The sequence below is a fragment of the Silurus aristotelis genome (assembly GCF_946808225.1).
Source record: "Silurus aristotelis genome assembly, chromosome: 1".
NCBI lineage: Eukaryota > Metazoa > Chordata > Actinopteri > Siluriformes > Siluridae > Silurus > Silurus aristotelis.
The window spans coordinates 16,246,769-16,271,707 of record NC_139574.1 but is presented as its reverse complement, the minus strand read 5'-3'; the positions used below and the strand labels follow the sequence as shown (position 1 = coordinate 16,271,707).

Sequence of the window (24,939 nt, the reverse complement as noted above, 5' to 3'; positions counted from 1 at the left end):
ACTGGGTTGAGTCCAAACGTGCTTACTAAAGCACTAAACAGTGTGCCATTACAAGGCTGTACTCTGGTGCACTGTTTTACACCGAGGTGAGTGGTTTGGGACGCAGCCGCTGATCGCAAGCGTAAAACCGGAGCGAAATTAGGCGTCAGTTAATTATTGACCGATGTGCGCGCGCGCGCCCGCCCGTGTGTGCGCGCGCGCGTGTGTGTGTGTGTGTGTGTGTGTGTGTGTACGCGCGGGACTCACTAGAGGAAACTCGGAGCAGAGCACTGCGGATTTCTGAGTGTAAAACCCGCCCAGGCACCTGCACACACCCATGTAGTTCTCTAAGGCGGAGACCGAGACTTGGCGGTTTGGGTGATCGCGAATGAGAATCACGCAGATTTATCACGCATCACCGGTACATGCGTGTCTGCCAGGAGAGAGAGAGAGAGAGACAGAGACAGACAGACAGACCTGCCATACTGCACAACAACACCACGGTAAGTGTCAAGTTCATGCTGACGAAGCTGCAGCCACTAACGGGTTTTTATAAATAGCATTAAACCTCGGATTTATATAATATTTTTATATATATAATTTTATTTCTTAAAACAAACTAACCTAATATGTAATCGTGCTCTGATTTTAGCCCACACCACTAAGCGATCTGTCCAGGTGCATTATAAGAAGTGTTTACTAAAAATACCTGGTGCAGTATCTCCAGTACTGTACAGTTAGAATGATCAGCCTGAACTCGAGGGGATTGAGATGCAGTCATACCCAACACTACTCTGGCATTAACAAGGAGGAAATACGAGTGCCTGCGAGACTGTGTACGCCATCCCATTATTCACTCTTTAATAAATGATGCAAACCTCTCATCTGTCATACTTTGCCTCTGATGCAAGGACATCATATTTGAGACTACAAAAGGACTACAGTAAGGTTGCTTTGCAATCAAAAACTGCTTAAGTCTCCCTAATTTGGGGAGCATTCTAATAAGCATTCTTAATAAAGCAGCTTTACAGACATCTGGATGTGTGTTGTTATATATTTAGATCTCCAATGAAAACGCTTAACATCCATCCACATCCATCCACACGGTGTAATAGTGTTTTCTTTGACTCAACACATCCTGATTATGTTGAAAAGCCGATAGAGAAACTAGTTATGAGCGCGTTAACACAACAAAGACCCTAAACTGTGCACTTTACGGGTGTATTCCAGGACTGAAACTGGAATACACATGCATAAGAAATCTGCATTTGGGAGAATTTTCAAGGTTATTTTTTTGTTGTTGTTTGCAATATCTTGTACTGTATATCACATTATTTGCAACACTGCATATCAGGACCCAGTCAGCTATTTGTTTGAAAAATAGAATCTGTGAGGGATATAAATGTACTACAATATCTGGTATATCTGTAGTATAGTGTATTGCAAAGTAATTTCTCATGTTACATTCATATAATGTTGCCGTGTCCTTCACCCAGAAGCAGAGACATAATATGCACTCATGCAATGCAGTCATGCAATTTTCTGGTGACCATGTAAATTCTGATTTATTAGGATATTCCACTGCTCTATTGATACTCTTATTACAGTCAGTCGTGTATATAATGTTAAAAAAAATAAGTGCTGTTTAACAGTTTTTTTTTTAGATATACATTTTCATATTTCAGAACATAATATTCAAAAATAGCAAATGATTGTAATTTTGTTCATTAAACATTACCATTATCAATGAGGTGTGTAATTCTGTTTTTGTGTAGAAGTCAGACTGACCTTCCACGGAAATCCGCTCCACTGTTGTGTTAACAGTGGAGCGTAACAGTAGAGTGAGCGCTACTGTATTTTTTGACCTTTTTAAATCACAAGTTTGTGGTTGCATTATTTGATTATAGGTATAGAGTTTCTCTTAAAACCACATTGGTCAACTGCCTGACACATTATCATAGCAGCAACCTTTCTACTGTTGTCTGTCCCCTTTTTGAAACTTGGATATATAGGTAGACCCCAACTTATGACGTAGATAGGGACCAAAAAAACGGTCGAAAAAGTCCATCGTAAGTCGAGAAGAGTGAATACTCTATGATGTAAACCCATTTACATATTTTTTACATAGTACAAATCAAGTAAAGAAAAAAATAAGATATTAATTTATTTATTTGTTCATCTGAGGTGACTGTCGTATCTCTGAAATGTCGTAAGTCGAGTGTTCGTAGGTCAGGGTCTGACTGCATAGGGAGAAACTAAATGCTGCTTTAGCCATAGATGCAAACTATTGCACTTCCTCACCATATTACAGCAGGAATATCACGCAGAAGAATCTTAAGTCGTTCTTAGGTGGGAGTATGTCTATTTTGTACTGCTATGTACTGGCCTTATCTGGGGTGTATTCTAACCTAATACACAGTTTTCCAAGGCTAGGTTTTAAATCCACTCCAACATCTCTGTTCAGGGTAAAGTGGTTACTGAATGTAAGTGAGCAAAAGTGCTTATTGAATCACAGCATTGCACAGCAGAAAATCAATAATTTGAAATTATTAAAGTAATGGCCTAATAATAAGAATTCATGCTGGATAGTCCAATAGTTATTTTTTTTTATTCGTATGTTCAACACTAAACCAGAACATTTTTCACCACTGTGATCATCACAATTAACTGAACTTCAAATGACCTCCTGCACCAGATATTAAGAAGAGAAGCGAGTCAGTGATTTTAATTCAGGTTACCTCTACACAAGAGATCATGGCTCTTACACTTGTTTTATCTCATAATAACACTTGTTTTCTAATATCTATTATATGACATTTTAAGTTCAGCTTCCTTTCACATATACAAACGTTTCCTATATATTTTTTTTTAAACATATTCCTCTATTTTGTATTTTTGTGTGTGCATGACATTCAGTTCTGGCAGCTTCAAGGAGGTCATTAAATATTCATGAACTTTGAACCTACAGTGTGTTTTGTGTGGTTTGGGTTTGCATGAGTGCTTAGTGAAAAAAAAAAAATAATAATTCAATAGTTTATATAGTTAACACGCTTTATGTCTGGTTTCGATTCACATGTTGGTTTTAGCATGTTTTTCTTAATTTCTACTATAATCCCATGAAGTAACCAAATCTAACCATGTAAATAATGTGGACTGTGCTGTAGTTAATAATTTACTGTACATATAGAGAGAGTTTGTGCCTTCAGGGACTTTACATGTTTTTAGCATTCCTGATTTAGTGGCATAGGGTTATTATCTATTACTTTCGAGAGACATGACAGAGATTTTCATTGGGAGTAATGACAATGGACAGGATTAGAAACGAGTTTATTAGAGGGACAGCACAGGATGTTTTGAGGACAAGGTGAGGGAGGCGAAATTGAGATGGTTTGGACATGCAGAGGAGGGAAATGGGTTATATTGGTAGGAGAATGCTGAGGATGGAGCCGCCAGAAAGGAGGACAAGAGAAAGACCAAGGAGGTTTATGTATGTCTTGAGGGAAGACACTCAGGTAGTTGGTTTAAAAGAGGCAGATGTACAGGACACGGAGGTATGGAGACGGATGATCCGCTGTGGTGACCCCTAATGGTAGAAGCTGAAAGAAGAAAACTTTCAAAAGAACATGAATGTTTGCCTGCAGTGACGACACTCAGGACGGAATGAATCGGTGTGTTGTAGATAAAGAACAAAGTGGAGAGCTGGAGATACCATTTTTTTCAGATTTGATCATAACTGATGGGTAGTTATATTAACAGGATATCTGTGTAAAAGAGATTTGCCCCTTTTCTATTGTATTATGTAAACATTTTCCTGAATAAGAGTTTCAATATAAAATGCTTACATGAAGTTTTGTGTGTGTGCATGTAACTCATAACAGTGTGGAAAAAGAAAGGAAATTGTGAACTCACTTTCTTCTACAGGTGATGGCATCAGGCAATAGAGAAAGGCACAGGATTCTGTCTCTAAAGGAGGAGAGCCCTGGTGAACGGACACCCGGTGACACACTGCCCTGGAACTTGTCCAAATACCAGAAGGTCAAACGATCCAAATCAGCATCAGCAGAGGTGCTGGACCCTGCCGAAAGAGCTGTCATCCGCATCGCAGGTGGGCTATGTTGTAATGTTTCACTCTATAACAGTTGGGATTGCAATACCAGGATTGGATGCCTCAACACAGTTGTGTCACTCATAGATTGAATAGGATTGGACCTAGCATGCTATCAAATTTTTGGACTGTACATGTTAAAAAAAAAAAAAAAAAGTGTAAAAAAGAAAAAAGTAGCAATGTTTTGTGGCAGCGTTGAAGAACATATTGGCTTAAAGCCTGATTAACTTAATATCAGAATACTGTTCATTTCTCAGCTCTGACTGGTCAGAAAGTGTTGATTCATTTTCTTTGACAACAATAAGGCTATCTTTTTAATGTGTTTGTATTTTTGTTGTAGTAACATAAGCATGATGCTTGTATGGCAGATGTTCCACATTAGTGAAAAGAACTTGTAATTGTTGAATTGTTTACTGTAAGGAAAAGTGTTTTCCTTAAGAAAACATCCAATTAGAAATTTTTGCCAGAAGTCAGCAAGGTCAACTGTTGAGTTTTCTGGATAAAGGGCGTTGCAGTTTTCCTCCTTCAGTTTCCACCATCTTATTCTTCTTTCAGTCTTCACTCTCCTCCTCTTCTTCACCTTCAAAACCATCCTACAGACCACCATCCGATGCTGTCTAGCTAAACTGTCCCCTGCCAACACCTTACAGTGTTCAATCTCCTTCAGGTTGCATCTCCTACATAGAACAGGGTCCACCTGTGTGCACCTTCCTCCTCCTTCTTAAAATAAGTATTTACCACTGCCATTTCCATCATTTTAGCAAAATCTACCACCATCTGCCCTTCCACATTCCTCTCTTTCACCCTTCACCAACATGCCTATTGAAGTCTGCCCCAATCACCAATCTTTCATTCCAAAGTACAGCTTCTACCACTTGTTGATCTACAAAACATCAATTTTCCTTCTCCTTCATCTCACAACCCACTTGTGGAGCATAGGCACTAATGACATTTATCATCACCCGTTCAACTTCCAGCTTCATGTTCATCACCCTGTCAGAAACTCTCTTCACTTCCACTACACTCTTACTGAACGCTTCCTTCAGAATCACCCCTACACCATTTCTCTTTCCATCCACACCATGATAGAACAGTTTAAACCCACCTCCAATGTTTCTGGCCTTACTCCCTTTCCACTTGGTCTCCTGAACACACAACATATCTACCTTTCTCCTCTCCATCATATCAGCTATCTCTCTCCCTTTACCAGTCATAGTACCAACATTTAAAGTACTCTCCTACACTGCTCCTTTCCCTGCTGTCTTTGTAGACGTCTTCATCCTCTCCTTCTCCTGCTTCGGCCAACAGTAGTCCAATTTCCACCGGTACCCTGTTGGCTAACAATACTTGTGGCGGTCGTTAGTAATCCGGGCCTCGACCGATCCGGTATGAAATTCTGATTTGTGATCCACATATTTGATTTGGCACATGTTTTACGCTGGATGACCTTTCTAACGCAACCCTCCCCATTTGTCCAGGCTTGTGACCGGCATTATATTATTGTCCTATTGTTGTTGGAAAAATGCTTTGGCTTGCCTTTTCCTGTTTCCAGTCCATTGTCATATTCTGCTCTGCATTTCTACATCGTTCGGATTAATTATTCTTAATATCCATTTGTAGGATGGTAGGATTGTGGCTGTGCTGTGCATTTGCACAACTATCTTTTTGTTTCAGTGGCAGCACACATACACACTTTCACACCCTCCTACACACACATTCGTATTCACCCAGACAGAAGCTTTCTAGCTTTTCAGCTGGTAAACAAGAGGAGTGTAATGAAGACATTTCAGTTGGGAGAAATGTGAAAACTGACTACTGATGAGCAAGATTATACATTTGTGTGCACTGGTGTGTTTGTTTATTACTAGTTAAACTGTACATATTTAATTTGAGCAGGTGTGTAAACAGGTTTTATTAATCAGAATTCTAAATGTTCCTATTCTAATAAGAAAAAGCGTGGCTACATTTTTCTATTTTTAACATGGAGTGACACCATTGTCATGAAAGAGAAAAAAATCTATGCCAAATAGCAGCATTTGCACTAAAATAGGTGTCTCTATCACAGTACTGTCCTTTGGCCCACTTGGTTCAGGTTTGTGTGGGAGTAATAGATCTCTGGATTTTTGTTTACTTGGGAAGGGTGTATACTGTACTACTAGGCAGAATGCCCTGACCATAGACCCATTGACATGCAAGCAATTAGGTTACTGACAAGATAGTAAGAAAAGAAATGCTGACAAAAATATTTTAAAAATAATTTTTAAAAAATCTGCAGCGTCCTCTGTGTTCCCTGTCCAGAGCGCTTCAGAGTTTTGCAGGTGGTGCGTCAGTAATAAGGGTCCTCGGGGAAACACAGTGCTCCGTGTGTAGTTAAATGGACTAAACAAAGCCATTTGTCTCGTTGATTTTTTTGTATTCGTAATACATGAATTTCCAGAGGAATCGTTTCATCCCTAGTTAGCATGGTACAATATTTTTGCCAAAACACACAACCTTATTGCCATGGCTTCCTAGTGATTTGCATAAAATAGTTTACTTAAAATAATGACATAATAAAGAGAACCTTCTGTGTGTATTTACTCTAACCAGGTAGATTCCTTCCCTGGTGGGGAAGTGTAGTGTTTTTTTTGAGAATTTGAAAGCAGTGCGTGGAGGATATTTCCACCAGAACTACGAACACACAGTACATTAACCACATTAAGGGTACGTAATTTCTCTGCTATGGCGAACATCCAGTTCATTCAGTGTGTGAAGTGTGACATGTTTAGTCAGTCTCTCTCCGTTGTTAGCGATAATTTTATCTGTAAGAAGTGTAAGCTAGTTTGCTCTTTGACGGAGAAGATCTTAGCATTAGAGGAGCGCATCCAGAGTCTAGAGAGAAGAAGTGAGTGCGAGAGCAGTCCAGGTTCTGCAGGGGAAAGTCTGGATGCCCTAGGTGAAGTTAATATTCCCCCGACTCCGGCATTAGAGCCCTCACAGCGGGGCGAATGGGTGACGACTCGGCGGCATACTCGCAAAGCCAAAGCTAACGCCAAGGCTCGCCCACGGGAGCACCATTCCTCTCCGCTTCACGTGTCCAACAGGTTTGCTCTCCTCAGTGAAGCACCCGCTGAGAAACCTGAAAGAGCTCTGGTTTTAGGAGACTCCATTCTGAGGCACGTGAAATTAGCTAGACCTTTAGGGGCACCAGCAGCACAGGTCATGTGTATACCGGGAGCCAGGGCGCCGGACATAGCAGGTCAGCTTAGATTCTTAGGAAAGCATAGGTTCTCTAAGATAGTTTTTCACACAGGAGCTAATGATATGCGCCTTCGACAGTCAGAGGTTACTAAGAGTAATATTATAGAGGTGTGTAAATTAGCGAAGGCAATGTCCGATGCTGTAATATGCTCTGGCCCCATCCCAATACGACGTGGCGATGTAGCCTACAGCAGGTTATGGTCGCTGAACTGCTGGATGTCCGAGTGGTGCTCCAAAAATAATGTGGGCTTCATTAATAATTGGAGCATTTTTGAGGGCAAGGCTGGCCTGTTAGGGCGGGACGGTGTCCATCCCACTCGGGAAGGTGCTGCGCTCATTTCTTGTAGTATAGGTCATAGTCTCAGAACAGCACTAGTTAACAAGTGACTGTCTAGAGCCAAGGCCAGGGAGCAGACAGACAGGCTAAACCGACCGTCTGCTAGCTGCACAGAGTCGTTACTCAGGATCCACCAAATTGAGACTGTGTCTGTCCCCCGAGCGAAACCAAAATATAGGAATTCTCAGAAAGTCTGTTTTAGTAACCTGATTAACATAAAATTAAATAGGACTGAACGCACAGCCAGCACCTCTGATCTAAAGATAGGATTGCTGAATATTAGATCTCTCACGTCTAAAGCGCTTAATGTAAACGAAATTATTACCAACCAGGAGTTTAAAATAATGTGTTTGACAGAAACATGGATTAAACCAAATAAATATTTAGCATTAAATGAAGCGAGTCCTCCTGGGTATAGTTACATACACCAACCCCGTCTAAATGGCAGAGGAGGCGGAGTCGCAGCTATTTATAATAATAATCTAAACGTCACACAAAAGACTAAACACAAATGTAAAACATTTGAAGTTCTTTACACCAGCATAAAATATTCAGTGTCCGAAAGCAGGTCCAGTCAGACAATTCCACTCATTATTATTTATAGACCCCCAGGGCCCTACTCTGATTTTCTCATAGAATTTGCAGATTTCATCACAAATTTAGTTACTTCTCTAGACAAAGCATTAATTGTTGGTGATTTTAACATTCATTTTTATCATCGGGAAGACTCCTTAAGAGCAGCTGTTGTGTCCATTCTAGATTCAGTTGGAATTAATCAGAATGTTATAGGACCCACTCATAGTGGTGGACACACTCTCGATTTGTTGTTAACATTTGGATTAAAAATAAAAAACGTAGTCATAATTCCACAGTCTGAAGCTATTTCAGACCATTATCTCATCTCTTTTAAAATTTGCCTCAGTCATTGCATTACTACTTCACCACGTTATCGTGTTAAGCGTACTTTCACGTCAGCTACAGCAGCGCGTTTTATTAACAATCTTCCAGAAATTACGATATTAGATAGATCTCCGTCTGACCCTGCAGAGCTCGACTGGGCCACTAAACACCTAGAATCAACATTACGTTATACCCTAGATGATGTAGCTCCCCTTAAGACCAAAATGATCAGGGAGAAAAAATTAGCACAGTGGTATAATGATCATACACGCACCTTAAAACAGACCACTCGAAAATTAGAACGTAAATGGCGTCAAACAAAATTAACAGTATTTCAAATAGCATGGAAGGGGAGCCTCCTAATTTATAGAAAATCTCTTAGTGCTGCTAGATCAGCATATTTCTCCACCCTAATAGAAAATAACAAGCATAATCCTAGATTTTTATTCAGCACGGTAGCAAAATTAACAGGGAATAAAAGCACTGCACTCACATGCACACCATCATTAGGTACTAATGATTTCATGAACTTTTTTAATAATAAAATTGAAAACATCAGGCAAAAAATCCAGACGGTTAATATAAAGCCAAATTATTTTACAAGTAACCCTGTAGACAGCAGTGTAATTATAACAGACAATCAATTTCAAAGTTTTACTCCTATTCACGAGAATGACTTAATTTCATTAATTTCCTCATCAAAATCATCAACCTGCATTCTCGATCCCTTGCCTACAAGTTTCTTTAAACAGATCATTTCAGAGGTAATTGAACCTGTTTTAAAAATAATAAACTCTTCCATTAGCACTGGTTTTGTACCAAAATCCTTCAAACTGGCAGTTATCCACCCCCTAATTAAGAAACCTGACCTTGACCCATGTCAGCTGTCCAACTACAGACCAATATCAAATCTCCCCTTCATAGCCAAAATTTTGGAAAAGGTTGTAGCACAGCAGTTATGCTCACACCTACTTATGAATAATATTTTTGAAATGTATCAGTCAGGATTTCGGCCTCATCATAGCACAGAGACGGCGCTAGTTAAGGTGGTAAATGACCTGTTATTAGCCTCTGATCAGGGTTTTGTCTCCTTACTTGTTTTGCTCGACCTTAGTGCAGCTTTTGACACCATTGATCACACTATACTACTTGCTAGACTTGAGAACGTTGTTGGAATAAAGGGAACAGCTCTCTCTTGGCTCAGGTCTTATTTGACTGATCGCTATCAGTTTGTTGATGTTAATGGTGAGTTCTCCACACTCTCTGAGGTAAAGTTTGGTGTTCCTCAAGGATCTGTCTTAGGCCCTCTGCTTTTCTCTTTATATATGCTGCCTCTTGGAGAAATTATTCATAAACATGGTATTAGATTCCATTGCTATGCTGATGATACACAGCTGTATATTTCAGCAAAGCCAGATGAGAGAGATCAGCTTAACAATGTTGAAAAATGTGTAAAGGACATTAGACAGTGGATGCTCGATAACTTTCTTCTGCTAAACTCAGATTTAACGGAAGTACTTTTACTAGGACCACATGCAGCTAGAAGCAAACTTTTCCGATTACCTAACATCTCTGGATGGTGTTTCTGTTTCAGCGTGTACGGCTGTCAAAGATCTTGGTGTGATTATTGACTCGAGTCTTTCCTTTGAGGCTCACGTGAATAATATTACCAGGATTGCCTTCTTTCACCTTAGAAATATTGCTAAAATTAGAAATATGATGTCGTTACAGGATGCAGAAAAACTAGTTCATGCTTTTGTTACTTCTAGATTAGACTACTGTAACGCTTTACTGTCTGGGTGTGCGAGTAGGTGCATAAATAAGCTTCAGTTAGTTCAGAATGCAGCAGCAAGAGTCCTCACTAGATCTAGGAAATATGACCACATCACCTCTGTATTAATCAGTCTACACTGGCTCCCAATCAAATCTCGCATTGATTATAAAATTCTACTACTGACATATAAAGCACTTAATGGTCTCGCACCACCGTATCTGAGTGAACTTCTGTACCAGTATGATCCTCCACGCCTACTTAGATCAAAAGGTGCAGGCTATCTGTTGGTTCCTCCAATAATGAAGATTACAGCAGGGGGCAGATCTTTCTCTTATAAAGCCCCGCAGTTATGGAACAGCCTTCTAACCAGTGTTTGGGACTCAGACACAGTCTCAGTGTTCAAGTCGGGGTTGAAAACATATTTATTCAGTCAAGCCTTTAATCAGTAGATTTTTTCTCAGGTAAAGGCTCAGATCTGGAGGGAACATTGATATAGAGTGTTTGGTGAACTGGGATATTTGTACGCTGTCGTCCCCTCACATTCACGTGTTCACTCAGGTTTGTTGATGGTGGTGTGGTGGGCCGTCTCTTATCCCAGAGATCCCTCATGTCTGTGTTGCCTTCTGGTTCTCCCTTTTAGTTATGCTGCTATAGCGAGTCTTGCCGGAGTCCAAACTGCACAGTGACTTTAACTCTCATGCAACAATAGGTACACTTAATAATCCATATCCTTCTCTTCCTGTCACCCTCTTCTCTCTCTCTCTCTCTCTCTCTCTCTCTCTCTCTCTCTCTCTCTCTCGGTCGAGTTAAACATGCTCCTGAGGCTCCAGTGACCACTGTTCCTGCCCCTCTCCCCCCCGTGGATCTTCCCACTTCATCCAGGCCTGCCTGGATTGGACTGTAGTTGATGTCAACAGTCTCCTACACTGACTCAGAAATACACTTCGCTTTTGATCATCATCACTGCACCCCGCAACATTGTATACCCGCCACAAATGGACATTCGGTGTAACCCAGATGAGGATGGGTTCCCTCTTGAGTCTGGTTCCTCTCAAATGTTCTTCCTTATGCCATCTCGGGGAGTTTTTCCTTGCCACAGTCGCCAGTCGCCACCGGCTTGCTCATCAGGGACAAACTTACTCATAAAGAACATATTCATTTTTAATCACCGCATTATCTGTGTAAAGCTGCTTTGAGACAATGTTCATTGTTAAAAGCGCTATACAAATAAAAATGAATTGAATTGAATTGAATAGCTCAGTGGTTAAGATTTTGGCCTTCTCATCAGAAGGTCATGTGTTCAAATCCCACCTTTACTAAGATGCTGCTGCTGGGCTCTTGAGCAAGGCCCTTAACCCTAATCTGCTCAGAAAATTGTAGGTCGCTCTGGATAAGGGCGTCTGCCAAATGCTGTGAATGTAATCAACCCGACTCACCCTTATCATCTGCTGTAACCACACCCAGATAAATATACCAGGTTTAGCTGGTATTGTTTCGAATAATACAATCCCTCAGGGTCATCTGATAATCACTTTGTGATGTTTTTTTTTTCTCCCAAATTAAGTTATGACCAATTTCCACCCATCTTCCATTTTTCCCCTATGACATAACAACTATCAAACCATGAGGGCAAAGCCAGCCAACTGACAAACCTTTTTTTGACCTGCTGCTCATGTAGTGCCAGGGGATGCCGTAATACATTTGGAGGAAATCGATATCCACCCACATCTGCTAACTTGTGATCAACTGATTGTTTCACTAATCAGGAGCCATGGTGTGATGCCTATATTGGCCTATTATGGACTAGTACAAACCCATCAAATCATGACTTGGTATTGCGCGTACTGTGTGTGTTTTTGGTATGATCGAGCTGTGTTTTAAATTTATTTTTTATTTTTTTGAGTGAATATTGAGTGATGCAGAGAGATAAAGAGGAAGGTGGTGTGCTATATGACATGTCGATATTGAAGCTGCTAATAGCCTTCTGAGTGCATGGCCATTTCAGACAGCAGACGCCAGTGATGTCACCGGGCTGCATCCACTGCAGCAACACAACATTGCAGAAGATGTGCAAGACATTAGAGATCTTGAGGTTTGGGTTTAAAGACAAGGCTTCTTATAGTTAAATGCACAGCTTTTTATTTATCCTGCTATCAAGTTTTGACCCTTGGCAAGTTATTAGACTGTCATCCTGTGCTACAGCATAGGCCGTTGTATCGCAATTTGGCATGCTTTAATATATATGGAGTCAAATATAAGATAATACATGATAAAGAATGTTGTCACAGCAAGATAAACAATTGTGGTATGATCCAATCTGTTGTGAAATGGTGTTGAATTGTGACAGCATGCCACAAAATGTTTTCTTTCTCTTAAACCTTAACAAGGATTACAATCCTTCTCCAACAGCAAGTCTATGAATATAAAACCTATAGAACCTTTACATATGAACCTGGGTTATAATCTTTCGAACCACAGAGCCTTCACGTTTAGCAAATTTTCACCCTTTGCTAATGTAAGTGCACATAATTGTAGTTGTTGTTGTATATTTGTACAAATCAGGCTACTGTTCTGAGATTATGACCATGAAAATTGCTATTCTGATACTGAAATGTTAAATCTAACACACACAGTACAAGCTGGTTTACTAGCAGATAAGTAGCTTTCCCGATACCATAGCTTACGCCAGCAATTGAAGCAAAATTAGCTTTTTGGATAGTTATTATATATTCTGACAGTAAATTATTAAGAATGTAATTGTAAACATTATAGTATAACATTTAAATCGACCTTAAATATTTTTTAGAAAAATGTGAGATAGAACCACTTAGTCATTCAGAGTTTTAGTAGAACAGCGGAGTTTATATGTTTATTTATACATCCTGCAATTTGTTTGAGGGGAAATGTTCAGTAATGTTTCATTTTAGTGGCTTTCGTGTATCAGAAATGTCCAATATAAGTCCAATAATAAGTCCTACTTTTTTTCACCTTATTATACTGTTTACATGCTGTCTTTTGCACATCTTGACTGCTGCTGTTTTTTGCACTACATTGTTCTGGTTATACTCACTCCCGGGTATAGATTTTAGGTTCACTGGTCGGCGCTATATTTGTTTTTTTTTTTGTGTTGTCTGTCTGCACTGTCTGTCTGTACTGTTTTTTGTCTGCACTCTTTGTACTAGGTTGCACTCGATGCACTTTATGTAGCTTTGTGTTGTGTTGTAGCTCTATGTTGTTTAGTGTAGCACCAGGGTTCCAGAGGAACGTTGTCTCGTTTTTACTGTGTACCGTGTACAACTGTGTATAGTAGAAATGACAATAAAAGCCACTTGACTTACTACTGTTTTTTTTTTAAATGTTGTTCCACTTGCTGCCACAGGATGTCAGTATAAATCAGAGGCCTGCAAAGACAATTTGGACAACATGGCAATCTGTTTAGCATTTGGAAAAATCCATATCACTAGCATTCAGCCTTTAGGGAAGTTGTTTGCCTTTTCATGTGGTTTCACCTGGTGTGTATTTTGTTTTTCCCAAAGAAACGGAATTAGCTTTAGCGGGAAAAATGCTCCAGTGTTAAAGTTCTGCTTTAATCTTTCTTCAAGCAATTATGAAGACTTTGTTTGTTGGAACTTTGTAAGATGGTTTATTACTTCAAGGCTTTCTGAGTTGACTGTGAAAAAGGCTTGTATGTGTTTGTCAGGGCCATTTCTACACTTCATGAATGTAAGCATTTTTTTCTGGATTATTCTAGTGTTTGGACGGATAGTGCTTGGGTACAAAATGTCTCAACAATGGATAAGAATATCCATGTTGACCTTTTGGGGACATTTGTCAGGTATCTACAAGAGGCAAACAAGAGGCAAACATTGATTTGGTTACCGAGGATAACGTTATGTTTAGGTTGAGGTGTGCTGCATAGTTTTTATACTGTTTGTATCTGTTTGTGATCGCTGTTGTTTGATGTTGTGCCTTGCTGGATCCACTTCATTCAAATGTACCTCTTTTTCATGTTCTGGATATTTCCATGGCCCTCTTTTTCATCTATTTCAATCATTCTCTTTTTTCACGAAGGCATACCCATTATTAGATGTTCATACATATTTGAGCACCCCATTTTTCACATTGATATTTAGACAGCTGAGTTTTATTACTTTCCCGCCCACCAGTTTTAGGAAATTCTGCCTAAACCACTTACAGTCTGTTATCAGCTGCTGTAAGGGTTTAGGGTTTATTGACTAGAGACACAAAGATAGGAATAAGGTTCATCTTCAATCTCCTCTACAGCACAGATAGTTTCATGGATCTTTTTTTTGTCCCAGAGAGATATATAACGACGTTAAAGTTCAACTCATGATTTCATTTCAGACTCCTCTGCGTTATGTGATACTACATCAACGAAGCCGAAATATTTAGCTGAGATCTTGTTTGAGGACTGTTTTGCCTGGAACTGTGTCCTGACATAATGCATGAATGCACACCTCTTCCAGCACCCAACACACCAGCAACACCCCGACACACACACACACACACACACACACACACACACACACACTCACTCGTTCTATTATTCCTATGCATTTCACCCTTTGTAACTGAATCCTAGGGTAATGTTCCCTCACTAGTACACCCACCTGTTGTGGGTGTACTAGTGAGGGAACATTACTAGTACACCCACCTGTTGTGGACTGGAAGAATGTAAGGCTGGGTGTCATGAAGGACATTCTCGGCTTGTGGCTCACTTAGATTAACTACGGCTTCTCGACTCCGTGCTCAGTTTAACTTACTATAGCTGTACCGGGCTCTCATGAATAGGTCAAACAGAATTTGTACATGCTTAATCATGTAACCTCTTAAAATTATAAGCTTTCTGACAATGAGGGTAAACATACAGGTATGAAAATGTGCATGCACTATTAAGTCTTTCTTATTAGTGGAAATACTGTCACTCATACTCTTTTCTTCTGCTCTGCTGCCACGTTAAGATAGATTGAGTTTTTGGATTTAGATTTATTTTCCAGTATCTGCTTATTATGGCAATTAACGTAATTTCAATTCATGCCCAGATATAGCTTGTATCTGGGGTTAAGAGCTCATTTGTTTCCCCACTCTTGAAATTGACTGTATTTCCTTCCAGGAAAGTGTCTGAGCTGCTTTTGTGCCAGAAGAGAAATAGGACAAAGCAGTGACGCTGAATTTACTACAAAGTGGAGTTTTGCTTTCACTGCTGGGAATTCATGGACGAGGTGTTAATGTCTGCCTGCAATAATTATTTAGATTTAGGAAGGAGGAAGGAAAACATTTTGGGACACATCATTGTGCACAAAGACTTCTCTGGCCCAGTGCGTTTACACAACAAAGTAGAAGCTGGCATAAGATTTCCACCGTACAACAATGAACCCAAATTGTGTTTACGTTTCAGTGCACACTAATTTTCTCCTGAACAGTAACATCCTGTGTTATGCATATTGATGAGCTGCTGTTGCATCATTTGTTAAATACCATGCTTAAATTCTGCAAAGATGTCCTCACTGTCATTTAAATATCAGATTAAATTATCCAGTATTAGTGTATTTACCTTTCTGAAGTGTTTATTTGTGTAGTCGCTATGCAACGGATATTGTAGGTTATTGGGTTTACATTTGCAAAAACATTTATTCATTTGGATGGGCGAATGTTACATTTACATTTGCTCGTTTGTCTGAACGATATGATGATATAACTTTGCAATTAACAGTAATTGCTCGAATCGAAATATTCATCTACTTTCGGTTGCTTCCATTAGGGGTCGCCAAAGCGGATTATCCGTCTCCATACTACTCTGTCCTCCAAATCTGCCTCTTTTCAAACCAAAAATTCGAATCGAAATAATGACATTCAAATTAATAATTTTATTTATATCACATTTATTTTTTTTAATACATTTTTTAAGTGAATCTGTGGAAATGTAAGAAATGTAAGAAGGGGTTCATTTTCGATATATGGATCACATCATGAGTAACGTTCAATCAGGGCAATCTAAAAAAAGCTCCATGTTTGATGTAGTTCACTGTAAAGAGGTGATATATATATATATATAATTTTATTTTATTTTTTTCCCCAAGCAATCACCCTCACTAACAACTGACCATAATTATATTCTCTGCTCATATCTATCTAAGTACCACACAGAACTGTCAGTCATCACATTATCTGTATATGTTACACACACTATGGCTGCTATATACTGTACAAAGTTTTATAGTAAACTCTCCATCATACCTGACACACAATACTGTTATTTGCACTACCATGCACTCCCACACTTTATGTACATTACTGATCTGTATCCCTATTTATTACCCACACTGTCTCACATTGTCTGTATTGTCTTGTATAGTCTGTTTTTGTCTTGTCTTGTGTGTTTTGTCATGTATAGGTTTTATGTATGTCTGTACTTTTGAGAGTCACAAACAGCTGGAACTAAATTCCTTGTGTGTGTCAACACACTTGGCCAATAAACCTGATTCTGATTCTAATAAATGCAGGGATATTGTTTTAATGCAAAAAAAGTGTTTAATGTTATAATACCACCTAATTAGAATGAGCATTTGGAGCTTAAGTGGGTGTGTATGTTTCCTTTTCCAACTGTATTCACTAGATTGTCATCAGTACTTGTTATTAAAAATGTGTGTTTTTTTTTTTTTTTTTTTTTTTAAACATTGAAATTATCTGCCAAACAGAGCACACAGGTAAATTTTTCATCAAAGCTCTGTATTAAAGTAGCGTGTGTTTGTAAATGAAAGCAGAAACACCTCGGGGCATCAGACATGAGGTTTGTGTGTCTTTAAAAGGCGGACTCTGCTGCAGTCTGCTATTTCACAGCCTGGAGTGGAGGGGTGGGGGTGTGACTGCTACTGCTTTGGGCATGAAGTTTAGAGCTCTTTCAGCAGCCAGAGGAACTGTACTGACCCACACACACTCACACACACACACACACACACACACACATACACCAGCGTGAGAGGGGAAGAAAGAGGGCAAGACACACTGAGAGGTGCTAAGAGACTTGGCCATGGCTATGTACGAACCCATCTGCCTTCCACCTAATGCAGACGAACAGGACTTCATTCAAGCTTACGAGAACGTCAGAGAGAAATACAAAGGTAAAGAGAATACATAGCAGGGGGGAGGTGATGACAGGTGTGTATGTGTGTGTGTGTGTGTGGGGTACATGTGCTTGATCTCAGGCTGCTGGGTGCTTAGGGCTGTATTGATTGCCACACATGTTGGCTGTCAGTCTGTCAGATTTCAGTAAATCAGTATGGGTCTGAAAGGATCAGGATTTACCCGAGTGCTTTTCACTGAAATAGGACCTGGAATCAGCTCTAACCCAAAATTATGATGCTGTTATGGAAGAAAAGAGAGAAACAAAATTCTTTTCTTTCTTTCTTTCTTTGTTTATTCCACACACCCCCCCCTTTTTTTTTTTTTTTTTTTTTTGTAAAGTTGATCCAGAGATTTAAAGAATGATTTCACATCTGACATTTACCACGTGAGCAATTTTTTCAGTTCGCAATGTCACCTGTGTATCTGCAGGCTTTCTTCATGAACTCTGTTTGATGTGCTGTACAACGTATTTTGTTGCTGTTGAAGTCACTGAACTACCAGTTCAATAATGAATAAAAATGTTTAAAGGGATATTTCTGCACTCCTAATCTTCTAATCCACCACATCTGTAGTGCACATGTGATTACCACAGGTGATTCTTCTTTATTTCTTACACTCAAATCTAGCTTATAATAGAATACAACAGCAGCAGCTCTGACTATGTGATCTGATAAACAACTTTTACTCTACAACACAGTACATGTAAAAGTTACTTTCTTTTCCAACAAAGGTCCATATTCTGATAAGTAAACCAGATTTTTCTTCTCTAACATAGTATTCACATCACTGAAAGTATTATTCACATAATTTGAATGTGGAAACGACCTTCCCTGGTCAGTAAGGCCACACACAAAGGCCTCCTGCCAATGAAAAAGGTCAAATAAAAGTAGTGTTTACAGACCTCTTGCAAAACTGCACCAAGGCTTCCATCATCTGAAAGTTTCGAGCATACTGTTTTTTCATTTTTTTTCAATTTAGAAGGAAAATATTTTTATGTAAATTACTAATAGGCCACAGAACTGTCGGTACATGTGAGGTAAAGATCAGGCACACACGAGGTATAGTTAAACAGCACAGTGGCTGTTTGTTTTAGTAAACCTACTTGCAAATGCTTTTAATGCAGGATAGATTTTCATCTTATTTTCATAATTTGTTTTGTAAGGCTTCCTACTGTAGCTTTTATTGCTAATTAGCCATAAACTTGCTCAGCTCACCATGGCAGCCACTACAGTCCAACCTGTATGATTTTTAACTTCTTAAAAGTATAATGTATGCTCATCTCATTGTCGTAATTTAGGAGAGTTGTGGTATTGAAACAGAACAAGATGAACTTATAGTTGAGAAGGTTATGGGGTAAAAGTCCTGCATTGTATTATTATCTTTCTCTCTCTCTCTCTCTCTCTCTCTCTCTCTCTCTCTCTCTCTCTCTCTCTCTCTCTCTCTCTCTCTCTCTCTCTCTCTCTTTTGCTAGCTCTTGCTTTCTGCCTCTCATTCTTACTTTGGCTTTACCGGCACGCCTCTGCTGTTATGGGTACAGGTTTGTAGCCGAAGGTGGTGAAGACAAATTGTTAAGAGTCATCTCTATAAATATCGGCCCACTTTTTTTTCCTCCATGGGACAAACAGAGTCTGTGCTAAATCGCTGTAGCACTCTGTGTGGTGTGTTTGTGAGGTGTGAATCCGTGTGTTGGTAAGTTTGATAGAGAAGATTATAAAGAGTTTACATAAGAGGCATTCTTTTCTCTCTTTCATTTCTCCCTCTCCTTTTACAGTTGCTACCGGTTTTCCTTATAAAGGCACACCACTGATGAGCCGGCCCTGTCTGACAGGCCGTCCCTTTCTGTTTCTCTCACCCATTCTTGTTTTTGTCTCTATCGGGATCTATACAACAACTGTCTTAACGTTAATACATTTCATCTTCCATCCCTTTTCACCATTCTCTCTGCTGATCTTTGTTTCATTCAACCCTATCTCCTTTTTTTTTTTTTATCCACATCACCTCACATGGTCAGTTTGAGCAGCACTTTGACTCACTCCTATGGGTTTAATAAGACCCTCTGACTCAGACCTTTAAGTTACACCGGGTTTTAATTAGTTCCTCTGCTTCAGGACTGGACCAATCAATGAGGCTAAGGTTTAATCTGGTCTTCTGACTCAGGCTCAGAGCTACACCTTTCCATGTGTAGCATGCCAACTTGATGCCTCCTTTGCAGACTTCTATACTCTTGCATGTCACGTGACCGAGTGTTGAAGCCTCTGCGGGTTTAAAAAATATTTATTTATTTATTATTATATCGTAATTGATCGTTCAGCCCTACTTATAACTTATAGTGACTGCCAGGAGCTGGAACATACTGCAGAATTATGATTTCATTTACTTTAAAATGTAAATTGTCTTAATGATTATTAATATTAATTGATAATGATTTTTTTTAAGAAAGCTGAATTATACAAAATTGAAAACAAAATCCAGTCTATGCAAGTTTGCTTGTCATACACATAGCACTGTGGTGTTGTAATATATACTGTATTGTGTACTGTATACTGTACTGTATATAGGGATAAACTTCTTCGATAACTTCAATAAAAATATCTTGAACAAAATGTGTGTGGTGCTTGGCAATGCAAAACTCGCCACCATACATGCTGTTTTTTAATTCACAAAAAGTGCACAAGTTGAAAAATCGAAGAAAACAATATACCGTAATTTCCGGACTATAAATCGCATCCAAATATAAGCCACACCCACTGAATTTGACAAAGATTTTTATTTTAAACATAAATAAGCCGCAACTTTCAGTCTACACTGAAACTAATGAACTTTAAACAGGCTTTAACTAAAGACAGTGTCTGTTACACGGCTTGTATCTAAACAGTAGCCTACCAAGAAAGTAATTGTTCACTGTCTTCCTCCTTCCTTTCACAACAATTTCTTTGGGAGTTTTTCTTTTGGCATCGTTGTGCGTTTAAAAATCACCATCGGTGAAGCTTTTCTTCCGATGCCGTGCAGCTCAAAACACAGGTGAAGTGCGTTTTTTCATGCCCGGTTGTTTTCAGCATGATGAATGATTCGCATTTTCTGTAGACAGTCCGAGTGAGCGGCATATATATATATATATATATATATATATATATATATATATATATATATATATATATATATATATATATATATATATATATATATATATATATATATATATATATAATTATATTTTCACACTTTTGGGTTCGCCATTACTTTTTAAGGTGGCAGGGTCAGTGAGGTCACATAGTGTCAATATTTATAATTAGCTAGAATTTATTTGAATTTGCCAGCTACTTAACTTAGTAAGGAAATAGACTACTTATCATTGATGAAAGAAAAAAAAAACATAGCAAAGTAATTCAATATATTCCTGTTTTGTTAGGAAATTAGTGGAATTCACTTCGTGTTTTTATTTTAAGTTATATTCATGACTTTTTGGTGAGGTACAGAAGCCTTTTTGGTATAAGTTTTTTAGCCATTTTTGTTTTTTGCTTACTTTAGTATATTAAAAGTTTGCAGGTCACTCGGTGCTTGTTCCCAAGTCCAGCACTGCTCTCCGTTATCCATATTCAGATGCATGCGAATAGCTGTGGCATTAACTACATTGTGCAGCATGAGAAGGTCACTGATGATGACATTGGCATGATTCCTGAATGTTGATTACATTTATTGGATGGTAAACTGAACTGATCGCATGCTAAACTGAGCCCTGTTGGTTGATATATATATAACACATACCCATTGACTAGATGAGAAAAGAGACCTTCATCTTGAACTGGGTAACTTGAAGGTCTAATTTAATGAGTACAAGTATTAAATTGCAATAATACTCCAAAAAAAAAAAGAAATGCCCAAATGATACATAGGTATGGTAATCTTGTGCAGCTTTTGTACCACTAATGACTGGTAAACTATCATTAGTAGAACTCTGCTGGATTACACAACCATGTTTAGATTCCTTAATTGTTCACATTTTGTTGTATGTTTTTTTTGCTTGGCTACTGATTGCAGATAATGGAAAACATTTGAAGGGTGAACATTCTTTACTTGCATATAAGTCTGTTGTGATAAACATCAGTACCATTACATACCACGGTTTAAATGTCTGAGGTTTACTTTATACTGCAGGGGGTCCAAAGTAAAGACTGCATTTTCCCTGTTTTTTAAGTAGCAAAATTTCTAAACTGCAAAACAGTTTGATCAAATATTCTCTCAGGGAAAGTTTCAATAACTGTTTTTTTTTTTATTTTTTTAAGAAATGACTTTTTTCAGTCTTATAATAAAAAAAATTGCACTTAACATAAATATATTGGCTTAGTTACATACATAAGTTGTTTGCATTTTTTGTCATTGTCTTTATTTCTTATATGTTGGCTTCCATGGGTCAATTAGTAATGGGCCGCACAGAAAGAATACATAACTTACGTTATTTTTCCGGTTTATTTATTATCTGATTCTAAACAATGTTTTATTTTGGATATTTATCGGATTCTCTCAGCCACATTTGTCTATGACTCAGGTTGCACATAAATGTGGCGAGGACACTTACTAGTCCTTCGCCCTGTGTTTTCTGTTCTTTTTGATTGTTGTTGTATGTAGCACCAGGGTTCAGGAGGAACGTTGTTTCATTTCACTGTGTAATTTGTCAGCGATATATGGTTGAAATGACAATAAAAGCTTCTTGACTTGACTTGAAAACATTGTGCGACATTAAACTGGTCTGTTTTGCAAAAAAGGTTGGGGACTGCTGGTAAGATAATTTCCTTCCATTTCAAATGAAGTCTGTACTGCATATAGGCCTCGCTTGGCTAATACTTCTGGGGAATGACCAGTGTGAAATCCCCACACTCTTTCCTGTACACCACATTGCTCCCTCTTCATTTCCTTCTGACCCATTGCACCATGTGGGCTTAAAATACCCAAATATATATAGCCTTGACTTGTTTGGATGGTCAATTAAAGAGATATTTAGAGATCTGGGGCAGACCCGTCAACCAACCATAGTGGCAGTGTAAATCCTTTTAGCAAACAAAGAGTCAAAAAGTCAAATAGATATTTGTGGTACTTTTGTGGTACAGTTTTAGCAACTGTTGTGTGCTTAACAAACTAAGAAAGATTTGAGGTTTTTTTTAGATAATGAAACAATAAAAGTGCTAGCTTAAAATCTCACTCTGCTACACACTGTACCACTTGTACAGCATAAAGCGTCATAACAGAAAGATTTGCGTTTTAGCCAGGCCGCTAGTGTTATTCAGCATGCTGTTAACTAAACATCTGACATGTGATTGTGACAATGACGTTTTTATTATGATAACGCTTTGGATACTTGGTATACTGATTGGGGGGGACATACAAAACCACATATTGCCATACTGAGTCATATGTTAGTACACTCATGGTGTGGATCCTATTTTGGTTTCCCTCTTAGTGTGTCAAATACAGTGATGAAGTTATCTGTGCATGTGTATTCAAAATGCCTTTAGATTTATAAAAACAGCACATCCTGTGTTATAACTAGCAAGCAACTGGTTATAGCAAAAAGGTGACATTTCCCCAATTCTTACAACAGTTTTGAGTGATCCGTGATTTTGTTTCTTGTCTATTTTTTTTTGTTCAAAGTTTGAAGGCATCGATATCAATTCATATTAATCAAATTATCAACTATATAGAGCACAAGCAACACTGTTAACTGGCTGGAATTGTCTTTTAAACACAGTCTTTACACTGGTATGTCAGAAATGCTATCCTATTGATCTCTGGAAATGGTACAGAGATAAAATACTAATGTTTGCGGGGGTGGAATGTGGAATTTTCAATCATTCCCACCTGTACTTTAAAAGGTCAATGGTGTATGTGTACACAAATGGTCAACCATTTTTGGAATGCACTACCGATTTTTCAGTACCCATCTGTTTTCACTGACCTTTAATCTTTAGACAGTAGCATGACAGAATTACTGCGAATGTGGTTTAAGGAGCACATTGCATTACAAACAATACAAGAAATTCTCCCCCTCTCACTTTTCTTTCACAACACAATTCAGATATCTTTTTGTTTAATTCTAATGATGTGTGTGGAAATTTGTGTTTACCTAGTCTTAGTTTTGAAACCAGAGCCCCCAATCCAGGGGGGCTAAGAACAAGGCTAAGTTTATTAATCCCAAGGTCAGGGTTCAGTGGCTCCTAAGATGAGTGGAGATCAAAGCTATGGATTGCTGAGTTTTACATGCAGGTTAGAACATGGCTGATTTGAGATGATGAGTTGAGATCATGGGTAGGGCTACTGACTCCCAATAAGAGACCCACAGTGAGTTAAGATCAAGGCTGGAATTCATGACCTCTGCACTGATTTGAGCTCAAGGCTCAAGACTGATGGATCTCACACTGAGTTGAGATCATAACCGTGGATTGTTGGGATTCACTCTAGGTTGAGATTTGAACCCGAGACAGCATTTCAGGCCGATTTAAAACCATGAATAAGAACATGATTCATTGTTAAGAAATTTGTGACTGTTGCTATAGCTACTGCTTTATCAGAATGACTGTGTATCTGCTACTTTGGTAACTTATATTAGTAAAGATGTTTCTGCTACTCATTCCGCTGCTTAATATTAGGCTTCTTGAACAGCTGTTTTGTAGTGTATCGTGTTGCATCTTACTTTGAAAACAAAATACTTTATTAAATTGGCTGTAAATTCAATGTAGTGAATATAAATTTTAAAGGTGTTTGTGTGCTACTGCTCATTATCCTCAGTGATTATTCTCTCTCAAAGCCCACTTCTGGAAGAGCAGTGGCTTGGATTTTAATGCCCTTATTAGGAATTTCTGTCAGGAGACTCCCTCATACTTTTATATTTAATCCCTCTGTGAATGAGGGTGTGATGATAAGCTGCTACTGTGATATTAATTCCATACTCCCGAAAAATGTTTGTGTGTTTGTGTATGTGTGACTAGTTGTGCATTTTTATTTCTCTCATTTCTGTTGATGTTTTGCTAAGCAATGTAATATGTTAATCTAATCGTAGGAAAGCATGAGTAATTAAAACATATTTTCATGTATTTGTAATTCTACAGTGTTACATCTGCTTTCAAGCTATGCCTTTGCTACAGGAAGGTTTAGATAAGCTAAAGATTTCAACATTACTTGTATCTTACACGCTTAGCCTGCTGTACCGATTGAACTGTTCTGTTTTCCTACCCAACATTATCCTCGAGCGGCTGCTTTTTCCATGCTCACTGCCTCTGCTTCCTTTAGATAGCAGGTTTTTATAAAGTATATCAGTCTATTCAAGCACTTTGACTTGGAGCTCCACTCATCTGCTTTGGTATTGTTCACCCTATTGACTTTGCAAAATGCACCATCTTTCATGCTTGCACTTTTACGCAAGATATAAACAATAAATAATCATGGAGGAAGTCTGAATGCAAGTTT

At 38.6% G+C, this 24,939-nt stretch overlaps 1 protein-coding gene across 7 annotated transcripts in view; it reads left to right on the top strand.

Annotated features, from left to right (window-relative positions):
• The first annotated feature begins 237 nt into the window (after nt 1–237).
• Nucleotides 238–24,939, top strand: part of plecb (plectin b) — a 124,717-nt gene continuing 100,015 nt past the window's right edge. For 4 of the 7 annotated variants that reach the window (XM_083542886.1, XM_083542885.1, XM_083542884.1 and 1 more), the window contains exons 1-2: nt 238–482; nt 3,901–4,084. In XM_083542886.1, the coding sequence (XP_083399012.1) occupies nt 405–482; nt 3,901–4,084 (262 nt within the window). In that variant the 5' untranslated portion in view covers nt 238–404. Of the gene's footprint in view, nt 483–3,900; nt 4,085–17,212; nt 17,478–24,939 lie in introns of those variants that run through there. The other 3 variants (XM_083542867.1, XM_083542866.1, XM_083542864.1) reach the window with 1 other exon arrangement.